Here is a 20,375-nt window from a genome sequence, read left to right on the forward strand (position 1 = left end):
GAAGGGCTGACTCATTAGGGGGAGAGCAAGTGGGAGCACGGAGTAAGGTGTATATAAACTTATATGTGACAGTCTGACTTGATTTGTAAATGTTCACTTGAAGCTCATTAAAGTTAATTAAAAAAAAAAGTATCCAATTAAAAAAAAAGTCTCCAGACATTGCCAGATATCCTCTGAGGCTGAATATGGTCCCCAATTGAATATCACTGATATAAGGGGAGTGTTTACAAAAGAGGAAGAAAAAATTTAAAAGGCCAGAAGAACGAAATGGGGGCTAAATCCGTGTCTCACTTAGGAATATGATCAGAGTTTGACCCAGTGTTAAAACAGGGCTTCTGCAGCAGAGGTGGAGAACCTGAAAGGACACCAAGCTTTAATCTCAGCCCCCTTGGATTCTCAGATGCCCCATGAGGGAGGAAGAAGGCAGAGCCCAGAGTCCACAGATTGGAAACGGCCCCTGGGGTGAGAGCTGAGGTGATGCCACCCAGTGTCTCTTATGGACACCCTATGCCAAGGTACAGATAGAACACTCACTGTGATAAAGAAGGTTCTGGGGTATTGGAAGGGGCTAAATCAGCAGCAGAGGACCACAGGCTCTAGTACAGGACAAGAGCACATAGCAAAGATTCATGATCACAGACTTTGGTAGAGGCTAACAGTGCAAGGCCAAATAATAGTGGTAATAACTGACAATTCAAGAGACTGTCCAATGACATCCATCTTCCAGTTGTTACCGTTATAACTTCAAAATACTTAAGTGTAAATTCCAAAACACTTAATTGTGCTCATGAGGAAACTATACATAGATCAAGAGGCAGTTGTAAGGACAGAATAAGGGATACTGTGTGGTTTAAAGTCAGGAAAGGTGTGCATCAAGGGGTTGTACCCTTTCACCATACCTATTCAATCGGTATGCTGAGCAAAAAATCCGAGAAGCTGGACGATATGAAGAAGAATGGGGCATCAGAATTGGAGGAACACTCATTAACAACCTGCACTATGCAGATGACAATCTTGCCTGCAGAAAATGAAGAGGACTTGAAGCAATTATTGATGAAGATCAAAGACCATAACCTTCAGGATGGATTGCACCTCAACATAAAGAAAACAAAAATCCTCACAACTGGACCAGTAAGCAACATCATGATAACCAGGGAAAAGACTGAAGTTGTCAAGGATTTCATTTTACTTGGATCCACAATCAACACCCATGGAAGCAGAAGTCAAGAAATCAAAAGACGCGTTGCACTGGGCAAATCTGCTGCAAAGGACCTCTAGAAAAGTGTTGAAAAGCAAAGATGTCACCTTGAAGACTAAGGCGCACCTGACCTAAGCCATGGTATTTTCAATTGCATTGCATGCATGCGAAACCTGGACAATGAATAAGGAAGACTGAAGAAGAACTGACGCCTTTGAATTGCGGTGTTTGCAAAGAATATTCAGTATACCACAGACTGTCAAAAGAACAAACAAATTTACCTTGGAAGGAATACAGCCAGAATGCTCTTTAGAAGCAAGGATGGCGAGGCTGCACCTTACATACTTTGGACATGTTGTCAGGAGGGATCAGTCCCTGGAGAAGGAGGGTCAGCGAAAAAGAGGAAGACCCTCAACGAGATGGGCTGACACAGTGGCTGCAACAATGGGCTCAAGCATAACAACTGTGAGTGAGCATGGCGCAGGACTGGGCAGTGCTTCGTTCTGTGATACACAGAGTTGCTACGAGTCGGAACCCACTCTATGGCACCTAACAAGAACAGTGAGCTGCGATCTAGTGGGCCCAAACTTTCAGTATCTCATACAAAAATCTGCTCCCTTCCTCAATGTGTGGGATGTCCTTGCAAAGGATTCTCTTGTTTTTGCATATATTAATCAATTGCTCCCCAGAGATGTTTTGTGGATCAACCTGCCCATTCTGTTGCCCATTTAGTACTACTCTCAGGCTTTTTCCATTTCTACATCAGTCATTCCAGTAATTAGATTCACCGCACCTTCCCTGTATTAGCCAGTCTCCAGGATGGCCTCTAGTGATCCCCACCTCCTGGTATTCATGCCCCCGTGTAACCGACAGGGTTTAACTGTTCCCCCTTTCAGAATGTAGCCAACGGGGTTAAACCATTCCCCACTCCTCTTCCCATCCCAGCCAGGCCCTCTGAGTTCCTGATAAGACATTTCTGTTTTGTCTGTGCAACAATACAAAGTCGTCTTACTGCTTCTCCACTCAAGGCCGTTTCACTACTCACCAAACGCCCCCCTCTATTCAGACATGAACAATAACCTGCAAACTTGGCTGTCTTAGTTATCTAGTGCTGCTATAACAGAAATAACATAAATGGATGGCTTTAACAAAGAGAAATTTATTTCTTCATGGTAAAGTAGGCTAAAAGCCCAAATTCAGGGTGTCAGCTTCAGGGGAAGGCTTTCTCTCTCTTTGGCCTTCTCATCAATCTTCACCCGGACTAGGAGCTTCTCTGCGCAGGGACCCCAGGTCCAAAGGATGCACTCTGCTCCAAGCACTGCTTTCTTGGTGATATGAGGTCCCCCTGTCTTTCTGCTCACTTTTCTCCTTCATATGCCAAAAGAGATGGCCTCAAGACACAATCCAATCTTGTAGACTGATTCCTGCCTCACTAACACAACTCCCGCCCATACCCCCTCATTAACATCATAGAGGCAGGATTTACAACACATAGAAAAATCACACAATAATGGGAAATCTTGGCCCAGCCAAAGCGATACACATTTCTTGAGGAATGTAATTCAATCCATGACATTAGCCTTAGACAAAATCATGTGTCATACATACCAGCCATCATATTGTGCCCCCACTGCACCCCCATACATGTTAATTAGTTCCTGAAATTGCCTACCTATTCCCAGAAACTGCATGAAGTATGCATAAATTCCCTGTCCCAAACTCTATAACTGCCCTAAAATCCTCAATCTCGGGAAGCTTGATTTGAGACTTAGTCTCCAAGCTCCTTGCTTGACCGGCTTGCAATAAAGTTCACTTTCTCTTTCTCAAAGGCCTGGTGTCTCTCAATTGACTCGAGGGGTTGCACCAAGCAGAACCCATTCCGGCTCGGTTACACCTGTGTAGTCCTTTCCCATTTTGAATAGGCCTAAGCGGTGACACCAATGAAATTATGCAGATAGATCAGAATGTGGCTTCCAACACAAGGTCTTAACAGACATTGCAGCTTCCCCCTTGCTCTCTTGCATTGCTCACTCTGAGGGGAATCTAGCTAATGCCATGTCCTGAGGACAATCAGTAAGCACTAAGAGAGGACCACATGCTGAGGAGCTGAGGCCTCCTGACAACAGCCAAAAGCAGATCCTCCAGCCCCAGTCAAGATTTTTCAGATGGCTGCAGCACTGGCCAACATCCTTATCAAAGACTTCAAATCAGTACCTCCAACTAAGTCACTCCTGATTTCTTGACCTACACAAACTATGTGAGATAATAAACCACTTAGTTTTGGGCTAGTTTTTGTATGGAGCAAGAGAAAACTAATAATGACATTACCATGGATTGAACTGTGTCCCTCAAAAACATGTGTATCAGTTTGGCTAGGCCATGATTCCCAATACCGTTTGTTGGTGCACCATTTTATCATCAGATGTGATTTTTGTATGTATTGTAAATCTCATCTCTATGACGTTGATAAGATGGGATTATCAGTAGTTATGTTAATAAGGCAGGACTCAGTCCACAAGATTGGATTGTGTCTTGACCCAATCTCTTTTGAGATATAAAAGAGAGAAGCAAGTAGAGAGACATGGGGACCTCATACCACCAAGAAAGTAGAGGCAGGGGGGCATGCCCTTTGGACTCAGGGTCCCTGCACTGAGAAGCGCATAGAGCAGGGGAAGATTGACAACAAAGACCTTACCCCAGAGCTGACAGAGAAAGCCTTCTCCTGGAGCTGGAACCCTGAATTTGGACTTCTAGCCTCCTAGACTATGAGAAAATAAATTTCTCTTTGTTAGAGCCATCACCTTGTGGTATTTCTGTTAGAGCAGCCCTAGATGACTAAGACACAATTGCAATTCTCAAAATCCTCTTTGTCCACAAATAAAGTATCACGGTTATATTTTTGAGACTGCTGCTGTTGTTAGTTGTTGAGTTGATTTTACTCAGTGACACCATGTGACAGAATACACCTGCCCCAAAGGGTTTCCTTGACTGTCATCTTTATGGAAGCAGATTGCCAGTCTTTCTCCTGGCCAGGTCTCAGGAGGTGAATCCACTGAGAAGCCACTGGGTTGATTCAAACTGCTGTATTTTTTTAGTTAGCAGTCGACAGCTTAACCTTTTGTGCCACCAGGACTCCTTTTATCAAAACTGGGTCTGCTAAGTAAACATTTAAGGGACATTTGATCCTTGAGATACAAATCTTTCATTGGGAGTTTGCTCAGATGCTTTGCATGAAAGATATAAGAGGACAATGCAGTCATCTCCACTTTCTCTCCCTTGGTCTCCCTCCCTCACTAACCTTCACAGGTACACAGGTATACTCTCTGTGTCAAGGACCTTCTCTTTGCAGTGCTGGAACAGGGGCAGACAGGAAGTGATTGTCTTAGTCATCTACTGCTGCTATAACAGAAATAGCACAAGAGGATGGCTTTGACAAAGAGCACACAGTGAAGTTGGCTAAAGTTCAAATTCAGGGCATCAGCTCCAGAAGAAGGCTTTCTCTCTCTGCTGGCTCTGGAGGAAGGTCTTTCTCGTCAATCTTTCCCTAGACTAGGAGCTTCTCTGTGCACGAACCCCAGGTCTAAGGGACGAGCTCTACTCCTGATGCTTCTTTCACAGTGGTATGAGGTTCCCAACTCTCTGATTGCTTTCCTTTCCTTTCCATCTCTTAAGAGATAAAAGGTGCTGTAGGCCACACCACAGGGAAACTCCTTTTACATTGGCTCAGGGATGTGACCCAGGTAAGGGTGGTGTTACAATCCCACCCTAATCCTTTTCAACATAAAGTTACAATCACAAAATGGAAGACAACCACACAATGCTGGAAATCATAGCCCAGCCAAATACATATGCGGGAGGGGGGGGGGCGGGCGCAGCACAATGCAATCCATGACAGTGGTCTTCTACTAAATTAAATACACACTGGGAAAGGAGTTTAGATAAGTGTGCTGACTTAATATAGCCTGGGGTTTGAGACAGCTTAGCTCAACTTTGGGAGAACTCCATAATAATTCTCCACTATGCAACAATGCAAAAGGCTTCTTGGTAAGAACACTGCCTTCAGCCTTTGGGCATTAAAGCAAGGCCAGAATTGTCTCTCTAGAATGAAGAATTAAAAATCTGTAAATTCAGGGAACCTATTTTAGGAATTGTAGTAAATGATCCCTCATTTTCTGATTATGCATTTATCAGTAAGGAAAATGGTTCCCAGGCCTGCCCCACCCAGTCCCCAAGAAACCCCCTTTTGTCCCATTAACTGCAACTGCACCATTTACGTGTTGCTGTGATGCTGGAAGATATGCCACCAGTATTCAAATACCAGCAGGCTCACCCTGGCTCACAGACAGGTTTTAGTTTCAGCTGAGCTTCCAGACTAAGAACACTAGGAAGAATGCCCCAGCAGTCTACTTCTGAAAAAAATTAGCCAGTTAAAACTTTATGAATAGCAGCAGAAAATTGTCTGAAATAGCGCTGAAGATGAACCCCTCAGGCTGGAAGGCACTCAAAAGACGACTGGGGAAGAGCTGCCCCCTCAACGCAGAGTCAACCTTAATGACGTGGATGGAGTCAAGCTTTCAGGACATTCATTTGCTGATGTGGTACTACTCAAAATGAGAAGAAACAGCTGCAAACACCCATTAATAGTTGGAACATGGGATGTACTAAGTACGAATCTAGGAAAATTGGAAATCGCCAAAAATGAAATGCATAAACATCAATATCCTAGGCATTAGTGAACTGAAAGGGACTAGTATTTGCCATTTAAAATCCACAATCATATGGTCTACTATTCCAGGAATGACAAATTGAAGAGGAATGGCATCGCATTCAAGACCTATCCTGAAGTAGAACGCTGGCAGTACCATACGTCTACAAGGAGTTTACGTTAACACGACCATTCTTCAAATTTACACACCAACCACTAAGGCCAAAGATGAAGAGACTGAAGATTTTTACCAACTTTTGCAGTCTGAAATTGATCGGACATGCAATCAGAAGGCATTGATAACTACTGGTGATTGGAACGAGAACGTTAGAAACCAAGAAGAAAGATGGGTAGTTGGAAAATATGGCTTTGGTGACAGAAACAATGCTAGACATGGTTTGTGGGGACTTCTAAGTCAATTGGCAAAATAATTCTATTATGAAATCATTCTGCATCCCACTTTGAAATGTGGCGTCTGGGGTCTTAAATGCTAACAAGCAGCCATCTAAGATGCATCAATTGGTCTCAACCCACCTGGAGCAAAGGAAAATGAAGAACACCAAGGTCACACGACAGTTAAGAGCCCAAGAGACAGAAAGGGCCACATGAACCAGAGACCTACATCATCCTGAGACCAGAAGAACTAGTTGGTGCCCAGCCACAATAGATGACTGCCCTGACAGGGAGCACAGCAGAGGACCCCTGAGGGAGCAGGAGATCAGTGGGATACAGACCCCAAATTCTCATAAAAAGACCAAACTTAATGGTCTGACTGAGACTAGAGGAATCCCGGCGGCCATGGTCCCCAGACCTTCTGTTGGCACAGGACAGGAACCACCCCCGAAGAAACTCATCAGACATGAAAGGGGCTGGTCAGCGGGTGGGAGAGAGACGCTGATGAAGAGTGAGCTAATTATATCAGGTGGACACTTGAGATTGTGTTGGCAACTCTTGTCTGGAGGGGGGATGGGAGGATAGAGAGAGAGGGAAGCCGGCAAAATTGTCACGAAAGGAGAGACTGAAAGGGCTGACTCAAGAGGGGGAGAGCAAGTGGGAGTAGGGAGTGAGATGTATGTAAACTTATATGTGACAGACTGATTGGATTTGTAAACGTTCACTTGAAGCTTAATAAAAGTTAATTAAAAAAAAAAAAAGAAACAATACTAGAGATTGTATGACAGAATCTTGCAAGACCAATGACTTCTTGATTACAAATACCTTTTTTCACTAAGTTAAACGGCAAGTATACACATGTACTTCGCCTGATGGAATGAATACACAGGAATTAAATTGACTACCTTTGTGGAAGGAGACGATGCAGAAGCTCAATATCATCAGTCAGAACAAGGCCCTGGGCCCACTTTGTAAAAGACCATCAGTTGCTCATATGCAAGTTAAAGCTGAAACTGAAGAAAATGAGAATAAGTCCACGAGAGCCAAAGTATGGCCCTGGATATATCCCACCTAAATTTAGAGACCATCTCAATAACAGTTTAACGTGTTGAACACTAATGACCGAAGACCAGACGAGTTGTGGAATGACATCAAGGACAACATACATGAAGAAAGCAAGAGCTAATTTAAAAGACAGGAAACAAAAACCAAAATGGATATCAGAAGAGATATTAAAACTTGCTCTTCAATGTAGATTAGCTTAAGCAAAAGGAAGAAATGATGAAGTAAAAGAGGTGAACAGATTTCAAAGGGTGGCTCAAGAAGACAAAGTATGATAATGACATGTGCAAAGACCTGGAAACCAAGGGGGAAGAACATGCTGGGTACTTCTCAAGCTGAAAGAACTGAAGAAAAAATTCAAGCCTCAAGTTACAATAGTGGAGGATTCCACAGGGAAAATATTAAACGACACGGGAAGCATCAAAAGAAGATGGAAGGAATACGGAGTTACTATACCAAAATGAAGTGGTCAACATTCATATATTTCAGGAGATAGCATATGATCAGGAACCGATGGTACTGAAGGAAGACATCCAAGCTGCACTGAAGGCATTGGTGATAAACAAACCTCTAGGAATTGACGGAATATCAATTGAGATGTTTCAACTAACGGATCCAGCCCTAGAAGTATTCACTCGTCTGTGCCAGGAAATGTGGAACACAGCTATGTGGCCAATCAACTGGAAGAGATCCATGTTTATGCCTATTCCCAAAAAAGGTGATCCAACCGAATGCGGAAATTATCCAACAATATCATTAATGTTACATGCAAGTACAATTTCGCAGATCATTCAGAAGTGGCTGCACCAGTATACTGACAGGGAACTGCCAGAAATTCAAGCGGGATTAAGAAGTAGACGAGGAATCAAGGATATCATATCTGATGTCAGATGGATCCTAGCTGAAAACAGAATACCAGAAAGATGTTTACCTACGTTATACTGACTATGCAAAAGCATTCGACTTTGTGGATAAGAACAAATTGCGGATAACACTGGGAAGAATGGGAATTCCAGAACACTTAATTGTGCTCCTGAGGAACATATACATAGATCAAGAGGCAGTCGTTTGAACAGAACAATGGGATGCTGCGTGGTTTAAAGTCAGGAAAGTTGTTCATCAGGGTTGTATCCTTCTACCATACTTATTCAAACTGTATGCTGAGCAAATAATCCGAGTAGCCAGACTATATGAAGAAGAATGGGTCATCTGAGTAGGAGGAAGGCTCATTAACAACCTGCATTATGCAGAGGACACAACCTTGCTTGCTCAAAGTCAAGAGGACTTTAAGCACTTACTGAAGAAGATCAAAGACCATATAGCCTTCAGTAGGGATTACACCTCAACATAAAGAAAGCATAAATCCTCACAACTGGACCAATAAGCAAAATCATGATGAAAAGAGAAAAGATTGAAGTTGTCAAGGATTTCATTTTATTTGGATCCACAATCAACATCCATGGACGCAGCAGTGAAGAAATCAACAGATGCATTGCATTGGGCAAACGTGCTGCAAAAAACCTCTTTAAAGTGTTGAAAAGCAAAAATGTCACCATGAATATCAAGGTGTGTCTGACCCAAGACATGGTGATTTCAATCGCCTCATATGCATGCGAAAGCTGGATGATGAATAAGGAAGATGGAAGAAGAACTGATGCTTTTGAGTTGTGGGCTTGACAAAGAATATTGAATATGCTATGGACTGCCAAAAGAAGGAACAAATCTATCTTGGAAAAAGGACAACCAGAAAAAGGAAAGATGGCAGTCCCTGGAGAAGGACATCATGCTCGGTAAAGCAGAGAGTCAGTTAAAAAAAGGAAGACCCTCAACGAGATGAATTGATACAGTGGCTGCAACAATCGGCTCAAGCAAATAGACTGTAAAGGATGTCTCAGAATCGGGCAGTGTTTCATTCTGTCATACACAGGGTTGCTATGAGTGGGATACAACTCAACGGCACCTAACATCAAGAACTGGCAACAGTTCTTAAATTGCAGTACTCAAGACTGAAATCCAGGCTTTAAACAAGGTTTAGTAATATTAGGGTATAATTAGTCTGATAAATTCTTAGGCTACTATAAAGCCTATGACTGCATGGATTTTTAGCAACCACACCACATTCATATTAACTCTGAGATCAGTTAACATTCTTGGATATTTTCCACATAAGCTAGTGGCAAGATAGGGTCTTGGGAGTGGAAAACTTTGGTTTGGGAAGCTCATATCAGATGGCGGCAGGAGGCACCGGGGAACCCAAGGAGGAAACAGAGCTGCCAAGTTGAGATTGAAACAGTGTGGACCACAACATCACATGAAGAGTGGGAAGGTGGCAATGGAGGTGTGCATAATTCACGATGTAACATCCAACTGAGACAAAACCAAGACCCACCAAGGGACATGGAGCCTAAGTCAAGGCAAAATTAGAAGAAAAGTACCTGATGTGGAACCAAGGGCCCCTGCAGGAATACCGGAAAGCAAAATAAAAAGTGCATCTGAGCCAGGGCACCCTGTGGAAAGGAGCCCAGACGAGCTAAGGAAAGTTATGGACACATGATACGGGAGTGGCAGGAAGTTCATCCCAACCGAGGAAGATTGAGCCCCTGAGGACTCTGCACCTTTGAACCAAGAGTAGACCCAGGAAACCTGAGGGAAGAGCAAGCACTCAACCTCCAGAACACAGATGAGCCATGGGAAAGGACAATGGCTCTCCCTAGGGGAAACGAAAGGGAGAGGCCTGACATGGTAATGTGGGGTGTGAGGAGGGAGGACTCACCAAGGCACAGGACTGGGTTGGTGGCTAGTTCCTTCAGGTGGACGAGGGGCCCAGGACACAGGGAGGTGTTTACTCCTTACACTGAGGACCATGGAGGCATCACTGGTCTCACCCTAGTCCAGACCCAGGTGGGAACACCCCAGAGACAAGAAGAAATCAGGGAGCATGGAGAGGGACTGGGTATGGGTCTGGGCTGCATGAAAACCAGAGTTGAGTTGTGGAGGGGAAGACATGGACTTAACAATGGTAAATGACAGAGGACCCCAAGGGAAATAGACACACCTGGGCTGCCTAGACCACAGAGAAGCCACATCTGGGCTAGTGGACTTGACATCATTCACACATAATGTGGATCCATGTAGTGACCAGGCTTCCACAGCAGGGAACCTTCAGGCCAGAGCAGAGTTGAAAGGACCACAGGCTCGCTACTAGCAGGCAGAGCCCAAGGAGAGATGAGGGGAGGGGCCAGACCGGCATGTCTGGTCCCTTTGACCTAAGAGTAAGAGAAGCCATTTCCCATCCCGGGGAGAGGTGACTGGGAGGTGGAGAGAGGCCAGAAATGGCTGCTGGTGGGTTTACTTCCACATGAGAACACGAGAGATGAAAGCAGTTGACTGTAAGCAAAAGTAGGGGCCATTCTTCACCTCTCCTTGTGTCTGTATCCATACTCTGTGCTATGTGAGTTTGTGATTCCACCCACCAGATGAGGAATTAGCTTCACCTAGTGTCTTGCATAGTGGTTAAGCACTACAGCTGCTAACCAAAGGGTCAGCAGTTCAAATCCACCAGGCGCTCCTTGGAAACTCTATGGGGCAGTTCTACACTGTTCTATAGGGTCGCTATGTGTTGGAATTGACTCGACAGCACTGGGTTTGGGTTTTTTAATGTCTTGTTCAGAATCCCTGAGTGGTATCAACATTGAACTCATTCTGCTGCTAACTTGTAAGGCTGGCAGTTCAAGTCCACCCAGAGATGCCTTAGAAGAAAGGCCTGACAATGGACTTTTAAAACTCAGCTATTGAAAACCAAATTGCACACAGTTGTACTCTGACACAGTTGGGATTGCCAGGAGTGAGATTCCATATGACGGGTAACTGCTTTTTTTTAGTGACTTCCTTTGGGCACTAAAAAACCAGTGTGTGCAGATGCCCAACTAGGCCTCAAGAAACACCAAATGCCTTCTCTCACTCTTGGCACACCCCTCTGCCACGTGAGCAACCTGGCCTGCCTGCTGGAGGACAAGACACATCACGGTGCAGATCACAGTTACCCCATCACTGCCATGCCAGACCAGCCGTCAGCTGGTGGTTCATCACATGACAGCAATTCTGAAACTATGTTATGTATATTCTAAGATGCAGCAAATAATGCATTGTGGATGAGACCCTGAAGTATTACTATTAGAGAAAGGAGGACATGTAAGTAAGGGGAAAGCCTAAAATGAACCCTGTGACGTTGCACTGGAATCAGGCATATGAGGATGATCTTGTGGATTTTCAAATATATACAAATACACATAGAAATAGGTATAAATATACATCTTTGTATATGTATACTCATACATTTATTTCCTAGCTCTTTTTAAGGGTCCAGTAGCAATAACCATATCTAATGCCGAGATCTTTGTTTCTAAATATAATTTTCTAATAAAAGGAACCAAGGTTTCTTGGGCAAAAGTCTAACTCCAGGGCTTGGGCAGAGAAAGGACAAGATAACCTTAAACACTGCCAGAACGTGATGTACGAATTATAATGGGGATATGTCAAAACATACAGAAACCTACTTTAAAAAACAAAACAAAACCTGTCATGCTTGAGTCGATTACAACTCATAGTGACCCTACAGGACAGATCAGAACTTTCCCATATGGTTTCCAAGGAGTGGCTGGTGGATTCAAACTGGTTAGCAGCCAAATGCTTAACCACTGCACCACCAGGGCTCCAGCATCTCCTTAAGAGAACTCCTAATAACCAAATCTGGGGCAATTTTAGCTAGGAAAGAAAAAAAAAGTAATACTGATTAGCCTTTACTGGTTGTTAGTCATCTAGTGCTCCTGTAACAGAAATACCACAAATGGATGACTTTACCAAAGAGAAGTTTATTTTCTCACAGTCTACTAGGATAAAAGTCCAAATTCAGGGTGTCAGCTCTAAGGGAACGCTTTCCCTCTCTGCTGGCTCTAGAGGAAGGTCCTTGTCATCAATCTTCCTCTGGACTGGGAGCTTCTCTGCCCAAGAACCCCAGGTCCAAAGGATGCACTCTGCTCCCGGCGCTGCTTTCTTGGTGGTATGAGCTCCCCCACTCTATGTTCATTTCCCTTTCCTTTTATCTCTGGTAAGATAAAAGGTGGTGCAGGCCTCACCCCAGGGAAAGTCCCTTTACCCTGGATCAGGGATGTGACCTGAGTGAGGGTATTACATTCCACCCTCATCCTCTTCAATATAATCGAATCCTCCCTCATTAACCACAGGCAGAGATTAGGATTTACAACACAGAGGAAAACCACATCAATCACAAAATGGAGGACAATCACACAACACTAGAAATCATGGCCCAATCAAGCTGACACATTTTTGGGGGACACAATTCAATTCATAACACTGGTATAAACAATTTAATAAATAAACAAAGGGGAGAGAAGTGAAAGATATTCCTTGCAGAATTACAACTAATAAACATAGAAGAAATGACTGGAACAGAAAATACCATTTGGTAAACACCACAGTAATAATAACCGTAGGTAATAATTATCAATGGGTAAAAATAACTAACATTTTTTAATAAAATTAGTAGGCCAAAATATTACGGAAATTACCATATTTGCAGTCTCATAGTATCAGCCTACAAATTTAGTAATTATAAAGGGTAAAACAGCTAACTTTCCAAAAGAAAAGAATGAAGGAAATGCAATAAACAGGGAAACAAAACTCTCAAACCAAATACAAAATCAGTGTACTTTACTGTATGCAAAATAACATCCATAAAACGTTAAGAAACATAAAACCAAATCTGCTCAAGGCTATTTCCTGCAGCCTTATTTGTAATAACTGAAGACTTTAAGAAAGGTAAAATCTAGCTTGGACTAAGAAAGTAACAAACACTGATGAGGACAGTGCAGTAGTTACAATGAAACTGACATTTCTCCCAAAGGCACTATGTAGCTGTAATGATCCCACTTATGAGTTCATAGTGCTTTCTTACTCACTGAGAAATTCTGTTCTTTATCACAGACTTTTGGCAATTTGTTGTTTGAACTTATAGCAGTAAGGATGACACATTCCACTTTTGACATTGAGCAGTTTTTTCACTGTGAGTTATGTGTCCAGAGAGATACGAGGACTAATTAAAGGTTTTCCCACATTCCTTACATTCATAAGTTCTCTCTACACTGTGAGTTCTTACATATCCTAGGGAGGTTTGAGTAATCAGTAAACGGTTTCCCACAATCCTTACATTCAAAAGGCTTCTCTCCAGTATGAGCTGTTCTTGTATGTTTAATGAGGTGTGAAACTTGCCTATAGGCTTTCCCACATTCCATACATTCATAGGGTCTCTCTCCAGTGTGAATTCTTGTGTGGGTAGAGAGGACCGAGGAACATCTAAAGCCTTTCCCACATTCCTTACATTCATAGGGCCTCTCTCCAGTGTGAATTCTTGTATGAGTAGTGAGGGATGAGGAATACCTAAAGCCTTTTCCACATTTATTACATTCATAAGGCCTCTCCCCACTGTGAGTTCTTATGTGTTCAGAGAGGTCACAGGAACGCCTAAAGGTTTTCCCACATTGTTTACATTCATAAGGCCTCTTTCCACTGTGAGTTATTATATGTTTAGTGAGGTCTGAGGAGTGCCTAAAGGCTTTCCCACATTCCTTACATTCATAGGGCCTCTCTCCAGTGTGAGTTCTTATATGTGCCCTGAGGACTGAGGAATACCTAAAGCCTTTTCCACATTCCTTACATTCATAAGGCCTCTCTCCACTGTGAATTCTTATATGTCCAGTGAGGTTTGATGACCGACTAAAGGCCTTCCCACATTGCTTACATTTATAAGGTTTCTCTCCACTGTGAGTTCTTATGTGTTCAGAGAGGTGACAGGAACGACGAAAGGTTTTCCCACATTGCTTACATTCATAAGGCCTCTCTCCACTGTGAGTTCTTATATGTTTAGTGAGTTGTGAGGACTGCCAAAAGGCTTTCCCACATTCCTTACATTTATAAGGCCTCACTCCACTGTGAGTCCTTATATGGTTACGAAGGGATGAGGCCTGAGTAAAGGTTTTCCCACATTCTTTACATTCACAAGGCCTCTGTCCGTTGTGAGTTTTTATATGCATAGTGAGGTGTGATGACTGACTAAAGACTTTCCCACATTGCTTACATTCATAAGGCCTCTCTCCACTGTGAGTTCTTGTTTGTTTGGAGAGGTGACAGGAACGACTAAAGGTTTTCCCACATTCCTTACATTCATAAGGCCTCTGCCCATTGGGAGTTCTTGTATGTGTAGTGAGGTATGATGACTGACTAAGGGCTTTCCCACGCTCTGTACATTCATAAGGCCTCTCGCCACCGTGAATTATTATATGTTTAGTGAGGGAAGAGGCCTCACTAAATGCTTCCCCACCTTCTGTACATTCATAAGGCTTATCTATATTATGAAGCTTTTTATGTAAAATGAGGGATGAAGGATATCTAATGGTTTTACAACATTCTTTACATTCATGCCTATGACCTCTCATATGTGTGAAAAAGGATGATAAACTACAGAAATCTTTCCCACATTCGCTACATTCATATCGTATCCCACCAGTGAGTGTGGTCACAGGATTCTTAAGGACGGAGATACAAATTAAGTCCTTCCCACATACCTTACATTTATGGGGTTTCTCTCCTGTAAGATTTCTCACTGGAGTGGTTAGGTAAGAGGGACAAGTGCAGGTTTCTCCACTTTGCTTAGAATGACAGGTATTGCATCCAGTGTGAGATCTGACATGATGGTTATTTGATGAATGATCCATGGAGGCTTTTCTATACTCACAGCATTCAAAAGGATTTACTTCTGGAGGATTTCTCTTTAGCACAGTTTGATTTGGAATCCGACTGACGGTTTTCTCACACTGACTGCCTTTATCACTTTTACAGAGGTTCTTTATTGTATGACTTCTGTTAAAAATAGGCATCATTCTGTTGGAAATAAATTTGTTCCCATTTAACCATTAACAAACAGTGAGAGTGCATGCTTTTTGCCCTGACTTGTCTCATGTTTCATAGGTTAAATCATCTAACAGAAATACTACCATTACTGTCACTGTTTTTCTGAAATATGTGGCATTCTGATGATCATATCCAAGTTAAGTATGTTTCAAATACTTGGTACTTGACTCAAATTTATGAAAACGTTATATTGTGAAAATTCTCTGAACACATAATTTTACAGCTAGGTTTATATACATTGTTGTCAGTGCTGTCAAGTCAGTTCTGACTCATAGCAACCCCATGTACAACAGAATGAAACACTGCCTGGTCCTGGACCATCCTCACAATCATTGCTATGTTTGAGTCAATTGTTGCAGCCACTGTATCAATCCATTTCGTTAAGTGTCTTCCTCATTTTGGTTGACTCTCTACTTTACCAAGCATTATATATATAAACATATGTATATGTGTATATATACGTCAGGACACCTTAGGACTTTCTCCTGAGGCACTGTTTTCTCTTGTATGAATGATACTCACCTCAAATTTCTCTTCTGGTTTTCATACTGATCTTTATTGTCATACAATCTGGACATGTCTCCTAACATGGAGGAGCAAGTGTTCTTCATGAATCGCACCATTACGTGTTCACTGAATGTTTCCCCATCATGAAGGTTTCGAGAGACTGACCCAATAATTCATGTTGAGGTTTTCGAAATAAAACAAGTAAGAGAATTATTAGGGGGAAAAAAAGCTGTTATGAAGCAAGAAAAGACTTTGCCACATTTCATTGTTTCAGCACTCTGACAATGGTTTAAAAGCAATTTACTAGGGAACATATTCATGAAAATTGACAGAGACAGAGACACAAAAAGATGTTACTAGGAGAGCTATCTAGAAAGATACTGGACACAATACACGTGTAACATTAAAAGAGGAAAAGAGACTCCATGACCCCAGTGTGAGAGGACTGCTAATGTCAGGAAAGTAAGCTCAGGAATTTGTGACGTTGTGTCCCCAGTCGAATAGAGACACTTTCTAGCTGACTGATTCAAATGTAATTTCCTCCATGCAGTGCTGGTTCTTCAAAAAATTCTTGCTTTCGTGATGCTTCCCAAACAGTGGCCCTGAATGAGTCCTATCTCCAATGTCCCTCCTTCTTTGACAAACCAAATGGGTATAGATAACACGGTGCTCATGGAGAAATGGATACCATGAGGGAAGACTGCAGAGCAATGAACATTTCCCTGACACTGAGCCAATAATATTTTGCTCTTCAGGATTTCTGAAGATGGGCAGTTGTGAGCGTCTTTGAAGCAAAACAATCATGTTAAACTTGTAATAAACACAGTAAAACTCTTTATAAGGTCCCAAAACACCAATGTCTCAGAAGCCGAAAGTGACCCCTGAAGCTAACACTTACAACACTTAAAGCTTTATGTTCACGGGAATGCCAGGATATGTGAGCGCCATACACCAAGGGACCATGCCTGTTTTGTTTAACAATTTATTAACATTCCTTAGCCCAAATAGTGGAGCAAACTCAACGACTAAAATACTTTTGTTCACTGAAGAAATAAACGTTTTTTAAAAAATGACGCCAATCTTACCTAGGGAGGCCAGGTTTCTAAAGGTTTCCATCATCACATCTCTGTACAGCTTCCTCTGAGCAAGATCCAGCAAAGCCCACTCCTCCTGGCTAAAGATCACAGCCACATCTTCAATGACCACTGAGTCCTAAAACATCCCACAAATTCTGCATCAGCAAAGTACCACATGCTCCAATGTGTATAAGAAAGAAAGGTGAGGCTGACCATCTTGGGTAACTGAGAATTCATAGGGATTTGACACAGGTTTTGTGTTCTACCAAGGTCTACTCTAGGGTATAGCCACCAGGCTCATTTCTTCTCTAACTACATTCACTTCCTCACTGATTGCATCTTATCTCACAGACTTCCGACACACTGAAATAATTTCAATTGCAGTTTTATTCCTCTCTCTTCATGGTCTAGAACAGTTAGAAAACATAGCAGAAATTAGAGAAATGCTCTAATTCAGATCATCATGTCCCTCTGAACAATTTCACCTCCTTCCATAAGACCCACCAGAACACTCAACAAAACATAAAGCACAGGGTGAAGGATAGATGAGGCATTAACAACGGGGAAGCACTGTAGAATGGCAGTGTTTCCTTTTGCCCCTCACATTCATGGAAGGACCAGAGGCCCACACAAACTATCTGGTAACCCAAGGCCCTGAGCTGGTCATATTTTCTTGAACAAATCTAGAAGATCATGAGGTGAGAGGTCCACATGTGGAAAAAAGAATAATCTTTTGGAGAATTAGTAATTTTTCCATGTCAGCCACTTATTTTTTTAAAAAGTAATCGTTCTGTCAAACTGTCCCTTTCACAGGGACAGGCAAAAGTAATTTAAAAAAAAAAGCTCAGGTGAGAGACAAGAAACAGAAGAATCCAGATCTTCCCACAAGTTTCAAATTTCAAGACCTGATGCAAGTGTACACCAACTATTAGTGCCTGTTCACCTCAACACACATAAATTCATACACCCCCACATAAACATGGTCTAATGTTATACAACAACAAAGATCACTATCCTCTGCACAAATAAGAATAGCATGCCCTTGAGTTTGCTGACCCAGCAGAAGAGCTTCACTTCCCATTTTGTAATGACTGCACAACATGATGAATACAATTAATGTCACCCAGTTAAGCATGTAAACATTGTTTACTTGGAAAATGTTTATGTAATATTCTAAATCCTTTGCTGTTATTTCAAAAAATGTTCACAGAATCTTCACCAGGAGTAGATCCCATCTCAGAAACCACTTTCTTTCCTCATCCATAAGAAGCAACTCTGCACCATTAAAATTTATCATGAAATTGGAGCAATTCAGTCACATCTTTAGGTTCCACTTCTAATTCTAGTTCTCTCGCTATCTCCACCACATCTGCAGGTTCTTCCTCCACTGAAGTCTTAAACCCTTCAAAGTCATCCATGAGGGCTGAATTCAACTTCTTCCAAATTTCTGTTCATGTAGATATTCTGACCTCTTCCCACAAACCACGAATATTCTTAATGACATCTAGAATGATAAATCCTTTCCAGAAGGTTTTCAATTTACTTTGCCCCGGTCCATCAGAGGAACCACTTTCTATGGCAGCTACAGCCTCATGAAATCCATCTGTCAAATAATAAGACTTGAAAGTTGAGATTATTCCTTGATCCAAGGGCTGCAGAATGAATGCTATGTTAGCAAGCATGAAAACAACATTAATATCCTTGTTAATCTCCATCAGAGTTCTTCGGTCACCACTGTTGATGAGCAGTAATATTTTGAAAGGAACCTTTCTTTCTCAACAGTAGGCTAAAAATATTCAGTAAACCATGTCGTAAACAGATGTGCTGTCATCCAGGCATTTTCATTCTGTTTACGGAGCATACGTAGAGTAGATTTAGCTTAACTTCTAAAAGCTCAAGGACTTTCAAAATGGTAAATGAGCGTTAGCTTCAATTTAAAGCCATCACCTGCATTAGGCCCTAACAAGAGATCCAGCCTGTCCTTTGAAGCTTTGAAGCCAGGCATTGGCTTCTCCTCTTTAGCTATGAGAGCCCTAAATGGCATCTTCTTCCAACATAAGGCTGTTTTCTCTCTACTGAAAGAAAATCTGCTCTTTACTGTAGCCACCTTCATTAATTATCTTAGCCAGTAAGTTGCTGCAGCTTCTACATCAAAGCTCGGTGCTTCACCTCGCACTCTGATGTTATGGAGACGCCTTCTTTCCCTGAACCTCATGAATAAACCTTTGCTAGCTTCAAATTTTTCTTCTGCAGCTTCCTCACTTCTCTCAGCCTTCACAGAATTACAGCTAGGGCCTTCCTCTGGATTAGGCTTTGGCTTAAGAGAATGTTGTGGCTGGTTTGATCTTCTTTCCAGATCACTAAATCTTTCTCCATATCAGCTATTACACTGTTTCGCTTTCTCATCATTCATATGTCCACTGGAAGGCACTTTCAAATTCCTTCAAGATACTTTCCTTTGCATTCACAACTTGGCTGCTTGGCCAAAAGGCCTACCTTTTGGCCTGTCTTGGCTTTCAACGTGCCTTCCTCACTAAGCTGAATCATTTCTAGCTTTTGATTTAAAGTGAGAAGTGTGTAATTCTTCCTTTCACTTGAACACATAGAGGCCACTGTAGGGTTTTTAATTGGCCTAATTTCAATACTGTCGTGTCTCAGGGAATATGGAGGCCCAAGGAGGGGGAAAGAGACTGGGGAACAGCTAGTTGGTGGAGCAGTCAGGACACAAACTACATCTATCGATGAAGTTTGCCATCATCTATGGGAGCAGTTCATGGTGCCCCAAAACAATTACAATAGTAACATCAAAGATGACTGATCAAAGATCACCATAACAGATATACTAATAATGAAAAAGTTTGGAATACTGTGAAAATTACCAAAACATGACACAGAGACTTGAAGTGAGCACATTCCTTTGGAAAAATGACACCACCAGAGTTGCTCAACACAGGGTTGCCACAAACCTTCAATTTGTAAAAAACACCATCTACGAAGCACAATAAAGCAAAGCACAATAAAATGAGGGATGCCTGTACTCCAAAGTACATCAACCAAAAAACCCAGTGCCATCGAAGTACATACATACTGAAAAGTTTCTCACTGATAACAATTATTCCATTCTGACTCAACATTATCCTAAAGGTTGTAGCTGGTAAATGCCAAAAAAGAACAAGAAGCAAAGAAATGTAAAGAAATAAGAATGCTAAATGGGGGAAGGGAGAGGAGCACAACCACATTTTATTTTACAGAATAATTTTCTTATATGGAAATAACTCCATGTGATAATAAGACCGAGACATTTTAGCAAGTCGGATCACAATACAAAATCAAAGAAAGGTTTATTTTAAATATTTCAGTTCTATAAGCAGATGAGAAATCAACTTTTAAAAGAAAGCATGTATTTTAATAAAAATAAAAAGTACCTAAGAGGAATGTAAAGATCTAA

General features: G+C 42.0%; 1 protein-coding gene across 4 annotated transcripts in view; it reads right to left on the bottom strand.

Moving 5' to 3' along the window:
- The window catches only part of LOC126072192 (zinc finger protein 883-like), a 140,009-nt gene that overhangs the window by 101,039 nt on the left and 18,595 nt on the right, over positions 1-20,375 (bottom strand). For 3 of the 4 annotated variants that reach the window (XM_049876998.1, XM_049876996.1, XM_049876997.1), the window contains 3 exons: positions 16,937-17,063; positions 15,867-16,011; positions 13,001-15,314 (listed from right to left, as the gene is read on the bottom strand). The exons of the other annotated variant lie outside the window; for it this stretch is intronic. In XM_049876998.1, the coding sequence (XP_049732955.1) occupies positions 13,502-15,314; positions 15,867-16,011; positions 16,937-16,970 (1,992 nt within the window). In that variant the 5' untranslated portion in view covers positions 16,971-17,063 and the 3' untranslated portion in view covers positions 13,001-13,501. Of the gene's footprint in view, positions 1-13,000; positions 15,315-15,866; positions 16,012-16,936; positions 17,064-20,375 lie in introns of those variants that run through there. 4 annotated transcript variants of the gene reach the window in all.

Source organism: Elephas maximus, chromosome 3, assembly GCF_024166365.1.
Source record: "Elephas maximus indicus isolate mEleMax1 chromosome 3, mEleMax1 primary haplotype, whole genome shotgun sequence".
Taxonomy (NCBI): Eukaryota; Metazoa; Chordata; class Mammalia; order Proboscidea; family Elephantidae; genus Elephas; species Elephas maximus.